We start from the raw sequence: 22,993 nt of genomic DNA on the forward strand, positions 1-22,993 counted from the left end.
CCAGAAAATTTCCAACAGGAAGATGATCTTTACCATTTTTTTCCCCAGGCCATAAATAAATGATTCTGTCCCCATTTAAGATTCCATGAAATAGAGAAACCATTCAAGGTAGACTGCTGCCCTTCTGAGATCCCACCCCTTTCCTCTACCCCCTGCCTTCCATGCCAGTCCTGGAGAGCATAGATGCTGGAATGAACATTTGCATGCCTTTGATTTTCATTTCTCATAGCTTCATGCTTGGGATAGAGGAAAACAAGAAGACACTTTTATTTCCGGATCTTGCTGAAAACACAAATAGATGTTTATGCCACACAAACTAACTTTCATGAAAAATGATGATAGCCAACATTTATTTGGCAATCAATGTGTGTCAGGCAATTTACATTTATTAACTCATCTATGTGTTACGCATCTTCAAATGTGAATCCAAAGCCCTAAGGATCATTTTCCAACTCCTTGCTTGTGGAAACTGAGGCTTGCAGAGGATAAATACCTTGTTCCGGGTTATTAATCACTTGTGCAATGCTGCTTATAAGGTCCTGGTCAGTGACTGATATTTCCAAGTATCATTAACTGCAGCAAGAACCCTAAGGCAAATTCTATGTTATAGTCTTGGAATATTAACTGCAAACATTCTATGTTTTTATAGTTTTATCCCTTTAGTTTTGAGAGGATGGAATAAGCCACAGACTATGAAACTCATTAGGAAATACGGGTCTTGAGCAAAATTCAGGAGCATAAATAAAGGAGCTTGAATTTTAAACAAAAATTAAAACTCCTAAAAGGACGCCTGGGTGGCTCAGTAGGTTAAGCATCTGACTCTTGGTTTCAGATCAATTCATGATGTCGGGGTCATGGGATGGAGCCCCCCATTGAGCCCCATGTTGGGTTCTGTGCTCAGCAGGGAGTCTGCTTGAGATTCTCTCTCCCTCCCCTTTTGCCCCTCCCCCAACTTGCGCTCTCTTTTTCTCTCTAAAATAAATGAATCTTAAAAAAAATAAATAAAAACAACTCCTAAAAGTCTTTTAAGATGGAAGGAAACTGGGGTACTGGGTGGCACAGTCGGTTAAGCATCTGCCTTCGGCTCAGGTCATGATCCCGGGGTCCTGGGATCGAGCCCCACATCGGGCTCCCTGCTCAGTGTGGAGTCTGCTTCTCCCTTTGTTTCTCCTCCCCACTCATGCTCTCTCTCTCTTGCAAGAATGAATAAATAAAATCTTAAAAAAAAATGGAAGGAAACTGAGAAACACTGAGTGGAGAGCAGTTTGCCATGTACTATGTTATGAATAAGAAGACGTTTATTGTACTAGATGATTTAGTTAACATTTTGATAATTGACAACTGTTATAATAGTTTTGGAGCCATATAAATGCCTTTACTTACAATGGCACATCCATTTGAAACTCTATTAGATTGTTTTTTTATTTGCGTTTTATTCTTATGAGCTTCAGGGATGACTACAGAATCATGTCTACAAATACTCAGCATAGTGAAGGAAATATCAATAAGCATGAGCCCTAGGGCCATATAAAAGCAGGTAGTATCCTTAGGTGAAATTCCCATCCTGCAATAGAAGTAAAGCATCGCTGACTTCTCAAAGCAGAAACAAAATGCTTATTATACCACAGAGGCTTTTAGGACATTATCATGGAAATCTCTCTGGTGTTAGGCACTGTGGCTGTAATGAAATTTTATTTCAGCCTCCATGGAACTACACGAGCTCTTTTGCTTCATTTAAACATGAAGAATCTAGAGGAAAGAGAAGAGATTAAGTGTTAATTCATCCGTTTGCTTCTGACTGTTATTTGTGCAAGCGCCACATGAGGGAGTGCCGGGACCTCAAATAGAGAAAAATTAAAACCCACCTACCGCGTTCCAGGAATGCTCAGCGTATTAACAAATCCTTAGTAAACTGTCAAAAAAAAAAAAAAAAAAAGATTTTAAAAGAAATTCCTGCCCCTGGATGCAATTAGAGGCTACCACACAGGATTTGATGGGCCATAAAACCATTAAATCTAAACACTTTCTTTTTGAGCCTAAAAGGCCAGAACATTCCAAAGTGAAGTTTTGGGACTCAGCTATGACTTGACCACCTATTAAGGTGCAGGTGGAACAGATTGCAGAGTAACACAAAGAGCCTTACAGACCCCAAAGAACTGAATTAGAGTGTAGGTGAGACCGTTAGCTGTTGAATTTTCTGGATTTTCCGAGATTAAGTGATCGACTTTAACATTGAGTGAAAGACCATTCAGCAAGAAAAATTGTCATTTCCTTTGCTCCAGACCCAAATGATGTATTTTTGAAAGCTTTATTGATTTATATATTTATGTGTTGTACTAGGTGACCGAGTAGACATACATTTCAGCATACCTATGAGGAAAATATCCCCATTATTCTCAATTTTACCTAAATCCAGGAAAAGCATGAGATTTGTTTTAAGTGAAACTTTTATTTTTTCTGAAATGAGTGCCTTTTATGCACCAGATGCTGGACTTTACAGTCCTGTCATTAATCCTCACAATAGACCTGTGAGTTAATTATCATTTATCATTCTCCTCATTTGACAATGGAGCACAAGGACGCCCTTGACCAAAGTCTAGGGCTGGTCCATGATCAAGATGGGGTGTGAACCAAGATCTGTTTCACTCTAGAGTCTGATCCAGTTATTTGTCTTCATCCCATTATTTTATCCATTTTCACTGAGAAGAAACAAAACTAAGGAGGAATAAGAAGAAAGGACAGTTCACTAAATTTTTGTCCAAATTACATCATTAAACATTTGGAAAGGAATACCTCTTGGTTTCATTGTAGTAAAAAAGAATCAATTCTTTTATTTTCACCTTTATTTTCAACCTATTTCAGCTCAACTTTATGTTTTGGATGTTCTTTTTCAGCAATTAAAATTCAGTGGACCCTCTCTTTCTGCATACATGACTCACATACAGTACGTGTGCATACACACACACACATACACACACACGTGCACACACACATATATTAAAGACACATATATTAAAGGATTATGGACCTTCTTTGTATATATGCAGAGATATATATAAAAATGGGTCACTGACATCTAAAAATTTTCCAAAAATGATAGCTTCAGTGTTGAAATCACTTTGCCCTAAGACAAACTTCATCAATCAAAAACAGCTAGTAAAAACAGACTCTTACTACATTGAAGCCCAACATCAAATGGTCCGATTTCTAGTGTCTCACACCAGAATTTAAGCTCTTGGGCAGCTATCTTGAAGAGCTTGAGATTGCTTCTTCTCAAATGATTGGTGTGCCTGATGACATTAAAGCATGACAGCAAGAAGTCAGAGGCTCCCTGGTGTGTCCTGACACCGAGGTTGTTATACCTTGGGAGGTTGATTGAGGTCAAGGGCAGGCTTGATCTTCCTTGAACCCGTCCTAAAAGACATCTCACTATGGTGTGGTCTCCATGCGATCTGCCAGTTATGCCAAGACCTGACAACTTAATAAAATGACAGAATAATAACCTGGGGATCATTACAGTAAAGATGATGTTTTAGTCTAACGCAGAGTTCTGCCTCAGAAAACAAAGTGGATGCAGGAAAGGGAGAACACGGATGTCATTGGGACTAACTGTTTCTTGCAAATCTTTCCATACAATCAAAAACAGCTCTGCAAGTGCCATGACCCTGTGATCCCTCAAGGTTAAACTGCTCTTGATTCAGACAATGGACCATCTTGAAAGCACTGGAAAGATGAACTCTGGTTTCCTGGTCTTTCTTGGCAGTGTTGAAATTGCTTTGGTTCTCTAAATCATAAATTAAGATTTGTTTGACCGTTTCTAAGTATTTCACGCAGAATTGTAGTGGAAATTTCACAACATTATTTTTCTAAGTAATCGCAAGAGTGATTTTAGCCATGCAGACCATAATATTCACCACCTCTTTAATAAGTCTGTAAATGGCAGTTCCTGTGTGAAGAAAGGATGATACAGCCAGTGGATGTTAGGGTGCACATTTATGCAAACACTTTAGTGGGTCAGACTCTGAGTTTCGAACCACACAACTGCCTGGTACTTTGTCATTGCATATTTTCCCCATTGCACAATGACTTCCTGTGCAGAGGACAGAATGCATTTTCTCAACATAATTTTCACAAGACAGCACAGCTGTCTTGGTGACTAAGTTTTGCAGGAGCTTTTTAATCAAAGGCACCTATAAATAACTTTAGACACTTTCATCATGCTGCCCCCTTTTCCTTTAAACACATAATTTTGGAGACTTAACTCACCTTTCCCATAAAGGAGAACTGTTTTCAAAGAAATAATTTGGGCCCAAAGTAGCACATTGCTTAATCGTTCTGCTCTAATCTGGGAATATGATTTGACCCACATGAATTAATGCTTCAAATAATAGACATTTACTCCCACTGATAACTACTGGTTTATATTTTCCTCTGTTGTGGTGGTGATGGTGGTAGCTGTGGGTGAATATCATTCTCAGATGTGTTATCATTCCCCTTCTTGTCAAGCCTGGCATGATAAACTTCAGTTTGTTCTGGTGATTCGACATCTTATTTATATGTGTGAGACTGTTGGACTGGACATTAAACATTTGGAAGCTACTTCATAGTCAGTAAATTGCACTGCCTCAACTTTGAGAAACTTCTCTCTCCCTCATCTTCTGCCATTTTATTTTTATTTTGTTGTTTATTTTTGCTTCTAACCTAAACCCTAGGAAGCTGGGCAAATTCTAAATAAGCAAGGTTATAAAATACGTCTGCTAACGGTGAAATGTGCCGGGGGCTTTTACTATAATGCGATTTAATTCCTTGACTTCACAACTAGAAGAAGACGCAGAAGAAAATGTGGCACATTTACCTGTGCCCTCCTCAAAGGCACACCAGGGCAGAGGACAGACAGAGGCATTGGCAGGAGATGACTGGCAATTGGCAAGCTGGGAGCCAGTCAGTTTCCACCTTACCACCCCTGGTCAGTTTGCTATAAGGTCCTGGTTTTCGGGGCACCGGGGTGACTCAGTCGTTAAGCGTCTGCCTTCAGCTCAGGTCATGATCCCAGGGTCCTGGGATCGAGCCCCACATCGGGGCTCCCTGCTCCGGGGGAAGCCTGCTTCTCCCTCTCCCACTCCCCCTGCTTGTGTTCCCTCTCTCGCTGTGTCTCTCTCTGTCAAATAAATAAATAAAATCTTTAAAAAAAAAAAAAAGGTCCCGGTTTTCGAGTAAAGAACTTGGACAGGCAGGCTTAGCCTCCCCTGAAGTTTAAATCCACAGTAGTTTTCCTCTCTTCTCTCGCCTACATCCAGATTGCCTAGATTAGAAATAAATGTTTTCATTAACGCTTGATGGAAAACAAGACCCTGCCAACATCTAGAGGCACGATTGCCTTTCTTAGCCATGGGGGCATTCTGCCAGTTCCTGCAGTTTTGCAAACCTCTTTACCTGTTCTAGCCCAGCTGAATCATTGTACATTGGAGTTTAGGATTTATATCGACTCCAGAGGTGGTTGCATTTATATCTAAGATGAGTTGATGTAAACCTCAGTGGTTGATTACAGTTTCCGTAGTGTAGAAAATTGAGTTAACTCTACTGAATGGCAGTTTGGGGAGGCAGAACTACATTTAATCTGATGGCAGATTATTGTAGACCCTTGTAGCATTTCCCCACCCTAGCGCATGTGATTTAACTCTAATAAAAAACTTTGTCATGGGTGAGTCCCAGGATAACTTGGATTCTCTTAAACAGAATGCACCAATATTTTCCACTAGCCCATAGCCCATTCTGGAGTGTGTGGGAGGGGCAGGATTGTGGGTGACAGTAAACAATGATATTAAACTCATTTATATCCATATTATTATACTTACAGTTTTATTGCAAATAAAGTAGAGAAACAAAAAAAAGTAGTGAGAATTAAAAATTTTTTATCCTGATAAGCAAATGCAGCCAGTCCCTCAGATCTACTCAGGTAACTCTGCAGACCCTTCTTGGAAATCTGCAGACAGGTAAGGGGTAGAGGTGGGGGGTGGGGAAAGGCATGTTTTTGTCGCACCTCTTGGATTATTTGCTGTTGTCTTGTCCCTGACTTTCCAAAGGAATGTGTACCCCGGCAATGTAGGGATTTTCTGCTTTGATATTCTCTTCCTATATCAGCCCTATCACAGAGTTCCTTGGCCTGGAGAAGATTCTGCTCTCTTTTGAGAGCTTTCTTGCTTAAGGTAGTGAGCATTTGATGCGATCTCTGCAAAGAGGAATGGGTATGTTGATCAAAACCAACACAGGGAAAAGCTGGGTGTGGAGAAGATTATGAGCAATGATAAGAAACCCAGGTCCTTGGCAAAATTCTAAATTTCTAAGGCTACCTATCTAGGACTTCTTTTTCCAAATGGTGTTAGGCATTCTCTCACTTAACCCTTTATAATACATGGCTTCAGAATTTACGCAGAAAATGTTCACAAACCTTGCCTCAGTGGGCTGTCCAGCAATGCCATGAAGTGGACAAGAAAGCAGCTGTGGTGATAGATGTTTTGCAGATGAAACGTGCCTCACGTGTGGCAAGGCTGGGACAGTCGCTCAGGCCTTCTGACTCAATCCATTATATCGTGTTGTCTTTTCAAGAGATATATATTATCACCTAGGTCATTTCTAGGGCTTTATCTTCAGTGCTTTAATGTCCACAACCTTACTCATGTCTCTTAGTGATATGTGCGTGTATGTATCTCATATGCATTTTTTATAGCAATGGCAATAGTGTATTACCAGTGTCCCTAAGTAAAGAAGAGAAAAAAAAAATCTGAATACATCTAGAGCATTAAAAGTTTAGATGTTTATTTTTTTAAGATTATTTATTTATTTGAGAGAGAGAGAGAGAGAGAGCGTGCAGAGGGAGAAGCAGACTCCCCACTGAGCAGGGAGCCCGATGCGGGGCTCAATCCCAGGACCCTGAGATCATGACCTGGACCGAAGACAGACACTTAACCAACTGAGCCACTCTGGGCACCTCTTAGGTGTTTATTCTTGAAAATATATCTTAAGGATGATAAAAGAGGGAGGGAGTGGAAATAAGGAAATAGAATTGTGGAATGTCATATGGGATCAGTGTTTACTTGATGGTGTATCCTCCTGGACACTTTATCTCTAGGATAAGCTGACTATAATGAAAGCCAAGATTTTTAGAATTGGATCAACATTAGGAGCAAGAGCCAGGCCTTGTCTTTGTTACCTCAGATGTGATCTCCATTTTGCTAAGAGCTGTGGAAAAGCAGCATGCCCCGGAGTCTTACGTCATACCATGCAAGTGCACTGCTGTCCCTTTAAAATGAAATCTGAGAGTTGCTGTTTTGAGAGCCAGAGGTCAGTTTCATTGTGGAAAATGAATAGGGAGAGAAAATGGACTTCAGAAACATTTGTGCTTTCAAGCACCGGACTAGGATAACTCTACTTAGACTTTCTTAACAAAGTCTGACTATGCCAAGTCATTTATCAAATCAAGCCTGCAATTTTTGTCCCCAGAAGAGTGATGTGAGCTAGAAGGGAATTATGTTTATTTCTCAGGCAAAAATGACATATGAAATATTTAGCAACCAGTACAACAAAGCCCTTCAACCGATTAGAAGAGATGCTCAGAGGCTCATTTCTAGTGCTCTAACAGCATTCTGAATGCCCCCAGCTCTGCCAGGAATTGACCTTTAAATTTCTGGAATGTACATGTGGGGGAGGGGGGTCCAGGGATTCCTTGAGGAGAGAAGGGAGTGATGCCACATTGAAGGGACTCAGAAAGGAGGGTCATTTACTTCAGAGCCATGGTTATTTACCAGTTGGAATGGAAGTGCTTCAATGTTTTAGCAGGCAAATTTGTGATTGTCTCTCGGAATGGTCCTTGCAAAATCCCAGGGTCCCTCATCTCATTCTCACATAAGCTGTGTTGAAAACCATGGTTGTAATTCATCAGTAATTTGCCTTTATCACGGCACATGATCACAAGTGAGTGGGGATCACAGTGGTCAGGAATATACGTTCCAAGGAGCATGAAGCCTTCTAAGTTTTGCTCCTGTTCTCTCCTGAGAGTAATATCTTAGCCTCAACTCATAAAATGTCAGCACAGACTCTGATATTCTTCTTGCATCTAGGAGACTCTCTTGGAGTAAATTCATTAAATCACCAAACATTTATTAAATGCCTACAACTTGGTTACTTAGACTTTTGAACATCCTTGACTCAAAATCTCAGCCCCATATGATTTAATCTTTGAAAAATAATGACTCCAACATCAGGAGTCATTAGTACCAGAGCCAGGAGACTCAGGAAATAGATGCCATCGGCTGGCCTTGCTTTTCTCTGGACATGCCTACCCAGGGGAAGCGGGCAAAATGTTTGTGAAAGTTGACACTTCCTGCAAGAGTGATAGCTTAAGGATTTTTTTTTTAATGGTCTTTGTGGAGTGTCTGTGTTTCTTAGGAATACAAGGAGATTTTTTTTTTAAAGATTTTATTTATTTATTTGACAGAGAAAGACACAGCGAGAGAGGGAACACAAGCAGGGGGAGTGGGAGAGGGAGAAGCAGGCTCTCCTCTGAGCAGGGAGCCCGATGCGGGGCTCAATCCCAGGACCCTGGGATCATAACCTGAGCTGAAGGCAGACGCTTAATGACTAAGCCACCCAGGCGCCCCTACAAGGAGATCTTTTTGAGGAGTTTTGATCCTTATTGATAGAACAGCTGCTCATCTACATGATGCCTTTGTGTAAACTACAAAAAGGTGTCCCATCATTTGATGGTGCTCTTAGCTGAACTCCTTTGCGTAACCACACCCTGCACAGGCAGTACGTAGCAGGTCCCATCCATAGATTTCCAGTTTCCCTGCCTTCCCAGAGCTATCGGCATGGTGGCATCCTTGAGGGATGTTGCGAACCTATTCCCTTTGGGTGCCATGGCCCCAAAGGATTAGGGGAGTGCATTTATCTATGCTTGATACCAGGGAGTCTTGTGGGCATCTGAGCATTCTAGCAAGATCGTTGCCTTGGAGGAACGGTAAGACATGCTGGGTTCTCATCCCACTCAGCTCTCCATTTCTGTGAGACCTTAGTTAGGTCACATCCTCTTCAGGACATATTTTCTTTATGATAAATTGTTGGTTAAGGGATCCTGACCTGATCAATGTCCCCTGGTGTTCCTTCCAAACTGCAGTAGATGACCTGGAGTTATTTTTCATGTTTATAAGTCTTAATGAAAATCAGACAATGGTCTAGATGTTCATATGTGTTATTACTTAATAAAATGTGTGTTTTTTTAGACACTGTTTTGTAAGTCACGAGTCTCTTGAGAGAATTTCTCAAAGGCCCACTCGGTGGGGACAGATTAGTGACCCATGGACAAGATCATCTCCAGTTTAGGTCTTCTCTATTTGAACTGTCACCTGAACAACAGGGATGAAAAACACCTTCAAAGGCATAGGAAAAGTAACTTTTATCAAAAACAAAATCCATTTTATTACCATGTGAACTTAGAGATTTACTACCAAATGATACTGCTACTATTTAAATTTCAAAGTGTGGTACAAGGGACTGGCAGCATCAGCACCCGTGGGAACTAGGTGGAAAGGCAAATTTTCAGGCCACATCTCAGACCCACTGAATCAGAAATTCTGGGAGGATGTCTGCACACTGTGTTTTCACAAGTGTTCCAGGGGGATCTAGCTGTCCCTTAAAGTCTGAGAAGCAAGGAAACATTTTAGTTTCTCAAAGTAGTGTTTTGAATAACACATCACTATATTCTCAGCATCACTTGATGAGTGTCACTTGGACAACTGCCATTTGATATACGTCAGGCACATAGCTAAGTTGAATGACTCAGGGTCATTTAGTCAGTTTTATATATTTATTATTGTCTCTTGCCATATTTGGTATTTGGGATATAAACATTATATCAGTTTCTGCTCCACTAAAGCCGACGCCAGTTTTATGGGCTTTTACCTATTTTTGGTGAAAAGCCTATCACCCATGTTCTTTCAAGTTCTCTAAGACAATTGGGTGGGTGAATCTAATTTTATTACTTATTTTTCACTTTCACTGCACTCATTTTTTGATATCTTGCTCAAAAGATTGTGAGGGAACAGCTGTCTACTTGGGGTGTCTAGTATATGTATTTTGTAAATTTAAAAATACAACAGGTAGAATGCGCCTTGAACAAAATTTTTAAAGATAAAATTTTAGAAGTGAAAAAGGAAGAAAAAAATTTAATGCACCTATAATTCTCTGACCTATCATTAGCAATCACTTTAGGGTTATATACCAATAAGCACATCTGTACAAATGTGGAATTATGTTGTATGGGTCATTTTGTAGACTTTTTTGTTTTTTTAATACATCTTGAAAATCTTTCTGTGTCCACAAATAGTAATATTCTTTTATAACTGTAATCGTTGGAAACAGAATATGTACATATATGGAGAGAGAGAGAGAAAGAGAGGTGAGGGTGGGGGGATTGATTTGGGGAACTGGCTCATGCAGTTGTGGAGACTGGCAAGTCCAAAAATCTAAAAAGTAGGGGCGCCTGGGTGGCTCAGTCGGTTGGGCATCTGCCTTCGGCTCCGGCATGATCCCAGGGTCCTGGGATCGAATACCGCATTAGGATCCCTGCTCAGTAGGGAACCTGCTTCTCCTTCTGTCTGCTGCTCCCCCCCTGCTTGTGCTCTCTCTCTCTCTCTGACAAATAAACAAATTAAATCTTAAAAAAAAAAATCTAAAGGGTAAGCTGGCAGGTTGGAGACCTAGGGAAGAGTTGATGTGGTTTGAGTCTGAAGGCAACCTGCTAACAAAACCCTCACGGAAGGCCTTCAGAAGGTCAGGTGAGTCCTATTCACATTACAAAGAGCAATCTGCCTTACTCAAAATCTACTTATTTAAATGTTAATCTCCTTTGAAGAATACCTTCACAGGAATATCCAGTGTATTCAAGCAAATTCTGGGAACCATCACCTTGCCAAGTTGATGCACAAAATTAACCTTATCACAAAAATATATGAACTACAGTGTATGCAATCCCCTAAGGTTGGAGATTCGGGTTGTTCCCAATTTTTTCATCCTTATACACAAAACATCTTTGGCTATTTGACTCACTTTTGTCTCTAAGATCAAGGCAGAGTGTAGAAAGGAATGCATATTTCTAACTTTTTCAAGAATTGACTTCTTATTGCCTGATTGCCCTTGTAGATGTCTCTACTCCTTGAACAACAACCTGAAGGCTTTGGGGTGGGGAAAATGCCAGGCTCGCCTTTATCTTCTCCTTTCTTCCTCAGCCTGCAGGTCCCTGGGAACTGGAATGATGCTGAGTTCATGGTCCACCTCCTCAATTGAAGAAGTGGCAGAGGCCAGTCCCGAGACACTACGCTGGCTGCAACTATACATCTACAAGGACCGTGAGGTCACTAAGCAGCTAGTGCAACGTGCTGAGCGAAAGGGCTACAAGGCCATATTTTTGACGGTGGACACTCCTTACCTGGGGATCCGCTTTGACGATGTGCGTAATAGGTTCAAACTACCACCTCAACTCAGGTAACCATGGGTCTCTGATCACCTGGGCCCCTGAGCTGTTCTTCTAATTCTCTTCACTCTTGTCATGTACCAGCTCCGAAGGCTATTTTCCCCCCAGTTTCCACATGGGTGCCATGGGGAATTAGATTCTTCACAAAACATTGGTATGGAAGTATGATTGGCAGGGAACTTGTTTAGGAATAATAGGCTCTGGGTTCTAGAGGTAAGTGCATTTCTTTGTCTGTTGAAATCAACAAGCCACCTATTAGTTTTATTTTTAATTGTATTTGGAACAACTGCGTCTAGGAAGATTAAAAAAAGCTAAAAGAATAGAGACAAAAGAAGCCACATGTTTGATCCCCTATCTTCTTCTTTTAGCAATATTCCTCTTTCATTGTGGTTCATCAGTGGGTCAAGAGTCATTCATTCACTCATTCACTCATTTATCTTAGCATATTTTGGTAATCAAAATGGAACTGTGATGGTTTTATCAGGTCATTCAGCCTGTCCATTAGCGAGGAACTATCCTTTTCCCTATAATATTTTAGGACTAGAATCATCTTGTGTCAAAGCTAGGAACTCAGGGAGTTTACTGAGAAAGACCCTCACCTCCCTATTTTTTCCCCCTTTGTTTTTGCCTTCCCCCAGTTCCCCTCAAAATCTGCTCTTGAGTTTTTCATGCCAGTATGTGACTAATAGCTTTCAGGGATAAAACTATCTGAATAAGAATCAAAATCTTAGTTTTAATGAAGGATATTTTGATGATGGGATTTCAAAGCATACATCAGAGTATGTGAAATGATAAAGGATGCTTTCCTTGGATCCTGGACCTCATTTTACAATGGGCCGTTGCTTACTCTATCTATATGTGAAAAGATTCAAATCCAGAAGATTTCAAAAGCAAATCAGCATTCCATATAAGTAAGAGGATTGTTAGAAGGTAGGAATTCCATGTATATTAGAGAGTGACATGTGTCTCAGCCACCACATAAGTCCATGTACAGTCTTATATGAGTGTCGTAGAACTATTATGTAGCTCTGCTGTGTATACACCTATCTGAGTATAAACTATTGTGCATAAAATCTTGCCACTGAACCATATGTAAATTAGTTGTGTGCGGCTATCTCTGTGATTCTTCCAGGTGGGTTTAGGATATTATTTGTGTATGTGGTACCTTCAATAACCCAATGACAAAAGAGAAAATGCTGTCTTGACAGAGCTGTCAATACCCTCATTCCCTGTATCCCAGACACTGGGTTACCCAAACACCTTGTCTTTCTCAGAGAACAGAAACAAAAAACAAAAGTCCTGACATATTCCTACTTCTTGCCAAATTCATCCAAACTAGATGGCTTCCGATTCCCCTGATATGAAATCTGTATTCACCTTATTTCTCTATTTTGGTTACCTTATTTATTAGACTTTCTAAAATAATTAGTTTCACACTATTTAGGCTTCTGACAGGAAACATTCCTCATGATTTCCCTTTGGACATTTGAAAGAGAATTTGCTATTCCTCTTTCTCCTCCTCTCATTACTACGACTCCTGACAACAACAATAACAAAGAATACAGTAGGGTTTTTTTGCGGCTTAAGAAGCACTTTCTTGTTCTGGATAACAAACCATGTTTCACAGCGGTATCTACTCAGGCAGGGGAGATGACACAGGTCATCTGTGCCAGGTCACTCAGTCAGGAGCTGGAAGGTTGATCTGCTTTTTCCCCCTTTTCCTTTGCTCCTGGGCTCCAGCCCAGATGACGAGAAGGACCAGGAGGGAGACAAAGGCCCTTTTCAGCTGTCGATGTGCTCACGAGTGGCCATGACTCCCCAGCTTGTCACATCTCCCATCTGAAGATGATCAAATAATGAGCAACATATCCAGGTTACGGGGAACACAGGAAACACCCCACAGCCTGGTGCCCTGGGCCCCTGGAGCGCACATTGTCCTTGTTTGTCCTCGTGGGCTTCAGGGCAGGCCAGTGCCCTCTGGGTTCCCTCCTCAGCAGCCCACATTCGGCAGCCGAAGGCAGAGCGCGCTAATGGGAGGCCCAGGCTTCCGCTTGAGGCCACATACAACCAAAAAGCTCATCTGTTACAGCCTGATATGAAATCAGGTTTTTTTCTGCCACTGACCTGACTCATAGAAGGTGAAGCCGGGCTTTTCAGAAGTGAGGTTTGGCAGGCGGGAGAGGCAGGAAATCCAGAGAAGAATGAGTCTGTAAAGCAGTGGCTCCTTCCAGCCCTAGCTACTTCCTCTGCCTGGAAAAAGGGGGGTTGCGGGGGGCGAGGGGGGGAGCGGGGCGGGGGAGGGTCCTGACTCTCGGCATCAGGGACCAGCCAGAGTTCAGGAGTGTGGTAGTCTCTGCTTGGTCTATACGCAAAACACATGTATGTGTGTATTATGAATGGCACAGAGGTTCCTGAAACTGAGGGGGAGTAAGGGAAATTCTCATCTGCTCTTGGAAGAAGCAAGGAGTGAGGCCAGTTCCCTAGACTCATTTCCTCAGGCTTTGAGGCAGGGGCCTTTTTCCTCTCTCTCTACCCCATGGAGATGGTTCATTTACCCTGGGTAAAGACTTGGGTCTTTCGTGGAGCACCAGGGCTGTTGAAAGGGAAGAAGAGGCATTTCCAATCATTGACTAAGATCAAAGTAAAACATGACACCGAAAACTATTTGTGTGCCTATAACCCTATAGCCCTGAAATGATTCATTAATCATGACGGGCAGAACAGATCACACAGAAAAAGATCAGATGGCCATTGCCTTCCCAGAGTTCTGGTGATAAAAGTAGCCTGTGGGGCTTTCTGTGAGCAGGACCCAGTTACCGCTCAGTCCTTACCACCTGGCACCCTCACCTCCATTCACTCTTCCCAGCTGCACAGGCTACCTTAGGGTCCTTTCAACACGCCAGGCTTGCTGGTGCCCGAGAGCCTCAGAACTGACTCCTTCCTCTGCCTTTTACCTCTTTCCTCCAATCCATGCACAACTGACTTCCTCCCTTCCTTTAGGCTTTGACATCAAGGATGGATCTACGTGTCTTTCTAGTGGGAAACCGAAATAAAAATAAGTAGTAGAGATCAGAATAGAGATACAATATGTATGGGGACCCTGGACAGGGGTTGCAGGGAGAGAGATTTGTGAAGAACCGGGTACGTGGGCCAACAGCCTCTAAATTGTTTGGTTTAGGAAAACATTCACAATATAACTGTGTTAAACAAAATAGCAAGCTCCCAAAGACATTCATGTCCTAATCCCGGGAACCTATGAATATGTTATTTTATGTGGCAAAATGGACTTTGAATGTGATTAAGTTAAGGGCCTTGAGATGGGGTGATTATCCTGGATTATCCCAGTAGGCTTAACGTAATTAAAAGGGTCCTTAGACGAGGGAAGCAGGAGTGTCAAGAGTCAGAAGAGATAATGATGCTGGAAGCAGAAGTTGGAGGGATATCATCAGGAGTCAGAGCATGTAGGTCTCTACAGGCTGGAAAAGGCAAGGAAATGGATTTTTCCCTAGAGCCTCTGGAAGGAAAACAGTCCTATCAACACCTCGAGTTTAGTCCAGGGAGATACATTTTGGACTTTTGACCTCCAGAAATGTAGTATAATAAATCTGTGTCATTTTAAAGCCCTCATCTGTGTCATTTTAAAGATTGTGGTCATTTGTTATAACAGGAACAGGAAACAAATACAGTAACAATGCTCCACTAAAGTCCTCCACAAGGTAGCTTCTCAGTGAGGACCGGTCTGATTATGATATTTAAACTTTCAAGTTCAGCCTCTACTGGCTCACATCCTCTTATTCTGCTCTACTTTTTTCCTTTATTTTATATAGCACTTATGTTCTAACAAGCTCCATAAGTTATTTATTATGTTTATTGTTTATTTGCTGTCTCCCCTTGCTAGAATGTTAACCCTAGGTGGCCAGGTACTTTTGATTGTTTTACTTACTGGTATAGCCTAAACATTTAAAACACTGGCACATGGTAGGTGCTCAAGAAGTGATGTTGAATCAGTAGATAAAAATGTATCAGATCACGTGAGATTTGCCCAGTAAAACATGACTACTAAAATGTTAAACAATATTTTGAGCTCAAACTTAAAATCCATGCCTTGCCCGTTTCTTCTAACAGCCCAGCACAATGAGGAAGAAATTAGCAGGGCTATGGTCTCAATGTAAGTGTTTTCTAATCAGCATTAAATGCTGGTGGCCCATGCGCCAATTTCTGTATGTATTATGAATCTCTCTCTCTCCTCCTTTCTCGTATTGTGTTGATATCATGGGCTCTACTGGTTATTGTCTTATATTTTGTTTCCCATTATGGAGACACATAGCTTTGTCTTTAATGTCGTATCATCAATACTTATAGTAAATAAAATATATTTCTCAATAATATTCATTATCATTAGTGTTACTATTGGTTATTCAATGATGTTTCACTTTCTTTAGTAGTTGTTACTACTTACTAAAAGCTAAAATAATTTCTATATTAGATTAAAAAGTATATTTGGGGGCCATTCAGGGCACAATGAGGTCCTTACAAGGCTGGTTCTTTTCCTTGCCTTTGGGTCATTAAACAGCTCGGGATTTGGAGCATTAAGTCCCGAGTTATTGTGTTATTATTTTGATGTGGCTCTTTTCCTTCCTCAAGAAATGGCATACTTTGGTTATCAGCAGCCACTTTAAGGGTTTTTGTGTATGTGTCCTAATTCGAATAAAAATAGTATTCATGAAGGTTTCCTTCAGAAGCACTGGTAAAACACTCCATCGTGGGTCTCTGTCAAGATATCTGAAAACTTTCTCTTGGCTTCTGGCTTTGAACGACATTTTAGAGTAACAACAAGGCTTCATTGTGCACTGAAATTTCTGTAAGGCAACATTCATTCAAGTGTTGATCTGCATTTCACCATCCAAGAATAACAACAGTTATTTATATAATTTTATCCATGTTTCTGTTTTTTCCTATCCATTTCACCCTTCCACCCCACCCCTGCTGAAACACTGTAGCTTGTTTGGGATGGGGGTGGGGTGCCAAGCGGAGTATATACACATACAGATGTTTTTCTTCTTTGCCCCCCTGGTCTTGCTATAGGATAGACAGACTGAACCTTTTTCTTATTAACAATATTATTTAAAAGTTTGGTATTTAATATCACTTAATACCATTTCTAGGTAATGGAATAGGTTTTCATAATAAAGATATGTTTATTCACCAAAAGCGTACCTTAATTCAAATTAAGACAACCACAGAATACCAAAGGCTGTGAAAAAATGCACAACCCTAAATGGTTTGATAAAAAGAAATGCCCAAATATTTCAGCCAAAATCTGAACTGAAGCTAACAAATAGGTGGGGACCAGTATGACTTTCATGAAGTTCGAATTTTCTTAGAATTACCTTTAATGGCTACCCAAGTCAATGAAACTATAGGACAAATTGTTCAATCCTTATTTTTTTTAAAAGAATTTATTTATTTATTTGACAGAGAGAGACACAGTGAGAGAGGGAGCACAAGCAGGGGGAGTGGGAGAGAGAGAATTAGTCTTCCCACTGAGCAGGGAGCCCGATGCGGGGCTCGACCCCAGGACCCTGGGATCATGACCTGAGCTGAAAGCAGATGCTTAACGACTGAGCCACCAGGCATCCCTTCAATCCTTATTGAGAAAACTTTGCTAATGGCTTGAATAGAATTTGGTGGGATGTGAATGTTCATGCCCTTATGATAATATATGCCCCTTGAAGTACACAACCAGCTATGTCAGCTGAAAGTATACTAAAAACATTGTATTAAAGTAAGTCTTTAAAAAATTAAAAATAGTGTGCCTATGTACTTCCAGGTTTATATAAAAATTGTTATAGTCATTGCTCCAAAATCCTTTACACGTTCAATGGCAGAGCTAGTAGAAGCAAAGAAAGACCTATGACTAAGCCAGAGATTAATATACAGCTGTACTTTTACCCAAATTGGAGATTGGTTAGCAGAGTAATTTATAATGTGCAGAAAAGCAAGGTGAATCCAGGTCACTGTCATCATTCAAAGACAGCCTTTCAGGGAAATGAAGTTTGCAATTGGATTTGCTTCTGTAGGCAGCTAAGTCACAGGGGTGATGCCATTGCGTATCCAGATGGTCATCTATCCAGTTAGTGATCAGAGGTGCAAGCAGAAAACACTTTGTTTCTAGTTCAGGGAAATGCCAAAATCTAGTCAAGATATCAGGATATTAAGCCAAGAGAAAAGATTTCAGATGTAGAGTGAGCCAGTAGCAGAATCTTACAAGTAAGTTAGAGAAATCCTGGTCTAAGTTGGGTCAACAAAATTAGACACAAGGAAAGGCAGCAACTCAATGGGGTTGTGTCTCAGTTTGGGTTCCCCTAGGAGGAAATTGTGAGCCAGTGACTTAAATGCAAGCAGTTCCTTTGGAAGATGAAGGGGATACTGGTGGAGGAGTGAGGAAGTGGTGCAAGGAAGGAAGGCAGCAAATAATGGGCATGTTCCCAAGACAGCTCCAACTGCAGGCAACTGAACCGTAAATCTGTTGGGAAATTCTGGAGAGGAGGTATAACCTATCTCAGAGTTAGCCCTCATAGTGGTGAGGGAGCTGGGGTATTTATATGCCAACATCCTTGACACTTCAAGTCTGTTGTGTCGGTGGTTACTCAGGCTTCAGGAGCAGGAGAAAGTCACATGTATTAGATTCGCCAGAGAAACAGAACCAATAGGGTATACACACACACACACGCACAGAGATTTGGAGGGATTGGCTTCTGCAATTATGGAGTCTGAGAAGTCCCACAATCTGCTGTCTATAAGTGGAGTCCCAGAAAATTCAGTGGTATAGTTCTAGTCTAAAGCCTAAGGCCTGAGAAGCAGGGGAATCAATGGTGTAAGTCCCAGTCTGAGTCTGAAGGCCCAAGAACCAGGGGATGATACTGTAAGTCCTGGTCTAAATCTGAAGGCTTGACAACCAGTAGGTTCAATGTCCAAGGTCAGGAGATGATGGACGTCCCAGCTCAAGCACAGAGAACAAATTTGTCCTTCCTCCACTTTCTTGTTGTATTCAGGACCTGAACAGATTGGATGATGCCCACCCACATCAATGAGGCCTATCGTCTTTACTCTAGTCTACGATTTAATCTCATCCGGAAACATCCTCACAGACACACCCAGAAATAATGTTTTACTGGCTATCTAGGCATCCTTTAGCCCAATCAAGTTAGCACATAAATTAACGGTCATATTATAGGCAAAGAAATGAAGATCTTGGTAATTGGATAGCTCAAGCCCTGGCCAGGATTGTCTGAAAGATTGGGAAGTTTGAGTCAGCAGGCAGACAGCCTCAGAGAAAACAACCTAAATGGTGGAGGGAAAAGCAAGAGCTGACAACTCATCTGCTGGGAAACACTTCCCACTTCTCCCTGTGCCCACCACCACCACCACCACCATAATAGTAGGGCAGGAGAAAGCATCTACAGTCACAGCAGACAGAAGGTATTAACTGATGTTACTGCAGTTCCAATCTCCTCTAGAATTTTGTATAAGGACATTGGAAAGTTTCCTGAAGTCAAAAGCAATCGCCAAGGTGCAACTGAGATCTGAGCAGAGAGAATGTAATTAAGAGTCCAGAGACCCAGGTTGGAGCCCAAACGGTGATTTCATTTGTGGGGACATCTTGCTCTGCACTTCTGTTTTTATTTTCTATATAAAATGGGAACCATAAAGTATCAATTTTATTTTCTAAAAGTTTTCTTAAAAATTGTGGTAATACTGGTTTATGAAAGTCCTTTGTAAATTGTAATGTACCAAACAAATGTCCGTTGTTATAATTAATATGCATTGCTGGCTGAAAATAGCGTCAAATCTGTTGTCTATATTCATAAACTGGCTTAAAAAGGTAGAGATATTGGAACTTGCCCATATGTTTTTCCTTGAAACTGTTTTATTTTATATAAACGTAGCCTAAGATGCACAATAAACTTTAAGTGACCAATTAAGTCCACTTGATTGTCACATTTAGCCTGGAATCTTTCACCAGAACATAGGAAATATGTATGCAACCAACCTATAGATGGTTGAGGAACATCTAATTGATTTGAAAAGGGTGACATTTCATTTTTCGTTGAATGAGTCATTGTAAAATTATCTCTAACTTTGAGAAGTTTCTCATTTTATGTATCTCTTTATTGCAGAATGAAAAATTTTGAAACCAATGATTTAGCATTTTCTCCTAAGGAAAATTTTGGATACAACAGTGGACTTGCTACATATGTACATAAATTAATAGACCCATCTATCAACTGGGAGGATATTAAATGGCTGAGGGGGCTCACATCACTGCCAATTGTTGCAAAAGGCATTTTGAGAGGTTTGTGTATTTCTCATACTGATCTTATGATTCTTTGTAGATACAATCATGATATGTTTGAGAGAAAATAATCAGGAAAAATTAACATGGAAATCTAAGGAGACATTCCATCTCTCAATTCTCCCTATTGATGTTAGTGAGTAAATATTTCTTCATTCTTAAGTAATACACTGAAGAGCTGGGCTCTCATGAAGTAAGAAGTTACCTTCATGGTAACATGGGATGCTGCTGCCTTATCTTGGAGACATCACTAAATCATGGAGCTTGACAAGATCTAGGCAAAAGGTTTTGAGTTCATTGCTTTGTCTGAAAGCTACAACAAGCTGCTCTCAGACCCAGAAGAAATCCAAGGATGATATTATGACAGCCAGACCCGTTTTAAGAACCTTTTCTATTTTTCTCCTGTTCCCTGCAATTACCAATGACTAGGACTAATTTTTGAGGGTGGTGAATCCCATATCACCTCCCTATAAAGAACAGTTGACTATGACATTAAAATCCTCAAATATCAAGTCATGGGTATTAAAAATCTTGACTGCTTCCCCAGTATCCACATGTATTCAGATCCCACAGGGAGGTACCAATGACTTCAATAATTTGGAGTATAAATGTATTCACCCACAAAAAATGTTTTCTTGCCTTTGAAAACATTTTTTAGTTGATTATATAGAAAACTGCCAAAAACTTATTATGTTAAATGTGAATGTTTAGGTAAGTGGCTCTGAGATGAGAGATTCTATTAACTTATCTCAGGGTCAGAAACAACTTCTAATCAAAACATTTCATCAGTTTTATTTGAATATGTGAGTCACATGGCCCCCATTTATAAAGCTATAGGCATCCTCCTGGCTTTATCTCTTTAATCTCAAGTATGCAGAAATGAAGTTAATAGAAGTAAAAGAATGGACCCAGCAAAGCTTTTAAGTAGTGGAGATATTTTTAAATCCAGATCTGTCTTAATCTGTGCTGTTAAAAAATACTGTTACATTCTTTCCTGTTGGTCATTGTTCCAGTTCAAAATTTCTGTGGATTATACTTCAAAGAGTGGATCTTGGTATTAGAGACACCTTTAAACAACAGTTTCACTTACTTTACTGGTATCCACATTGTCATCCATGATTGTTAGCGCTACTTCCCATGGCTACCTTCAACTTTAGATACTAAAGAACAATAACACAAAGGTTCTTCCCCAATTCATTCATGTAATCATCCATTCAGTTACTCACTCAGGCATTCATTTTGTAAACATTCATCATGCTTAGTGTGTGCTAAAGTTAAAAATGAGATAGTAATTTGAGGTCCTTGGACAAAAGGAGAGCCCATTCTTGTAGGAGACAGACAAATAAACAAGAATTTGCGTTCAATAAGATGTTACAGGTGCTGCATACAGATATGCGGTGTTAGGGTGGGGTTTAAAATAGGGCATGGACACTTAGAAGAGTGAGTTAGGGAAGGTTTTATTTCAGAATGAAAGATAATGCTTGAATTTTGCCTTGATATCGAAAGACTCAGACTGAAACAATGGTAAAATAAAGCAGTTCTGAGTAAAACTTTATGGAACATGTAGACTTTAAGATATTTGAGAACCACTGAGGTTCTTGATCAGGGAATCAACCTCATCAGATTAGCATTTTAGAAAAATCAAGCATTATATAATGGGCCTAATGGATAGAGGTTGCAAAATTGTGGTCAGGGGGACATTTAAGAAATGGTTGCTGCCCACGCAAGAGATGACTGTGGCTGACCTCAGGAAACTGAGAAGATGTGATTGAATTAGAAAATTAATGCCGTTTCGAGTATTTAATTCATTCTCATCACAGAGATGGCCCAGGGCAAATAGCTTAAAACACCAAAGAAGAATGAAGTTTTAGTCTAGTCTCATGTTTGTCTAAGTTAAATAGGGAACATATAAAAGAATGATGTAATTTGATTTTTTAACCAATTTTTCAATGTAGGATTCCCAGTATACATCATTTTCTAGAACTCTGTCCTCTAGGATATGATGCAAATCTATTCAATTAGGCTTCACTATCATGTGTTATGTTGCAAAATACTCTGGCTTCTAGAACTTTCTTCTGGGGTCATCTCACCTAGGACCACCCCCCTCCAACTCCTCTTTTTGTTCTCACCCGTATGGATCATATGACTTCTTTCCACATGTTTCATAGTGTTTTACACACAATAGATGGCCCAAATGTTTACTGAGTAAAATTGTCAGTGAAAACTATGAGTCTATATAATTAGAGAGAGCTCAAAAGCAAGAGAAAGAGAGAGAGAGAGCATTTGGCATTTGAAAGGAAATAACTTATTTATACATGTAGAGTTTACATTGTCTAGTTTTTCTGTAACTATTTATTTCATTTATTTAACAAACAAGAATCATCTCCATGACAACTACATCAAGTAGTGCATAAACTCAGTCTTGATGGGGGCTGGGTAGGTGCAGGGCCAATTCTGGGAAATCTGGTTCTCACTATTTCACAGATCTTCATCTAGAAGTCACATGGGTAGACTGAGAGTCACCCAACCTCTTTCATTTTCCTTTGACTAGAAAGGTATAGATTATGTTTGCAGGAACATGAAATCATGGGTAGTTGGAAAGATCTTAATGAAACATTCCCCCCTTACCACCATTTTAAGAATTGCATCTTAACGAATGCAAACTGAAGTGCAAGATGTAATAATCTCTTGCTGTGGTTAAACTCTGCCCTTGGAAAACTTCAACACAAACTCCAAACAAGTATTTGAAATAGGATTTGGTCTTCTAAAACTCATGCTAATAAACAAATGGCTTTATGAGCAAAGGCATAATGCTTTTCAGAATTGTTTTAAAATTTATAAAAAATATTTTTAAACTATTCAGTGGTATTTCCATAGTAGCTTTTTGTTTCTCAAAAAACTGTAACTAGCTCTTTTCCTATATACTTTTTTTTCACAACACTCTCAAAGATATTCACTCAATGTTTCCAGATTGTGCTCAAAACTGCTGCCATGCATCTAGGATTTAGTTACTAAATTCCTGTGAAATAGCAGAGTCCTGAGTCAAAAGTTCCAAGGGTTTGAGGGTAAATCTTAAGTACTTACATTTCACTTTGGTATTTTCGATTAAA

At 40.2% G+C, this 22,993-nt stretch overlaps 1 protein-coding gene across 1 annotated transcript in view; it reads left to right on the forward strand.

Moving 5' to 3' along the window:
* Positions 1 to 22,993, forward strand: part of HAO1 (hydroxyacid oxidase 1) — a 50,641-nt gene that overhangs the window by 11,512 nt on the left and 16,136 nt on the right. Inside the window, exons 3-4 of the mRNA XM_027624150.1 lie at positions 11,283 to 11,538; positions 19,708 to 19,883. Of these exons, the coding sequence (XP_027479951.1) occupies positions 11,283 to 11,538; positions 19,708 to 19,883 (432 nt within the window). The remainder of the gene's footprint in view (positions 1 to 11,282; positions 11,539 to 19,707; positions 19,884 to 22,993) is intronic.

This window comes from Zalophus californianus, chromosome 8 (genome assembly GCF_009762305.2).
Source record: "Zalophus californianus isolate mZalCal1 chromosome 8, mZalCal1.pri.v2, whole genome shotgun sequence".
Lineage (NCBI taxonomy): Eukaryota > Metazoa > Chordata > Mammalia > Carnivora > Otariidae > Zalophus > Zalophus californianus.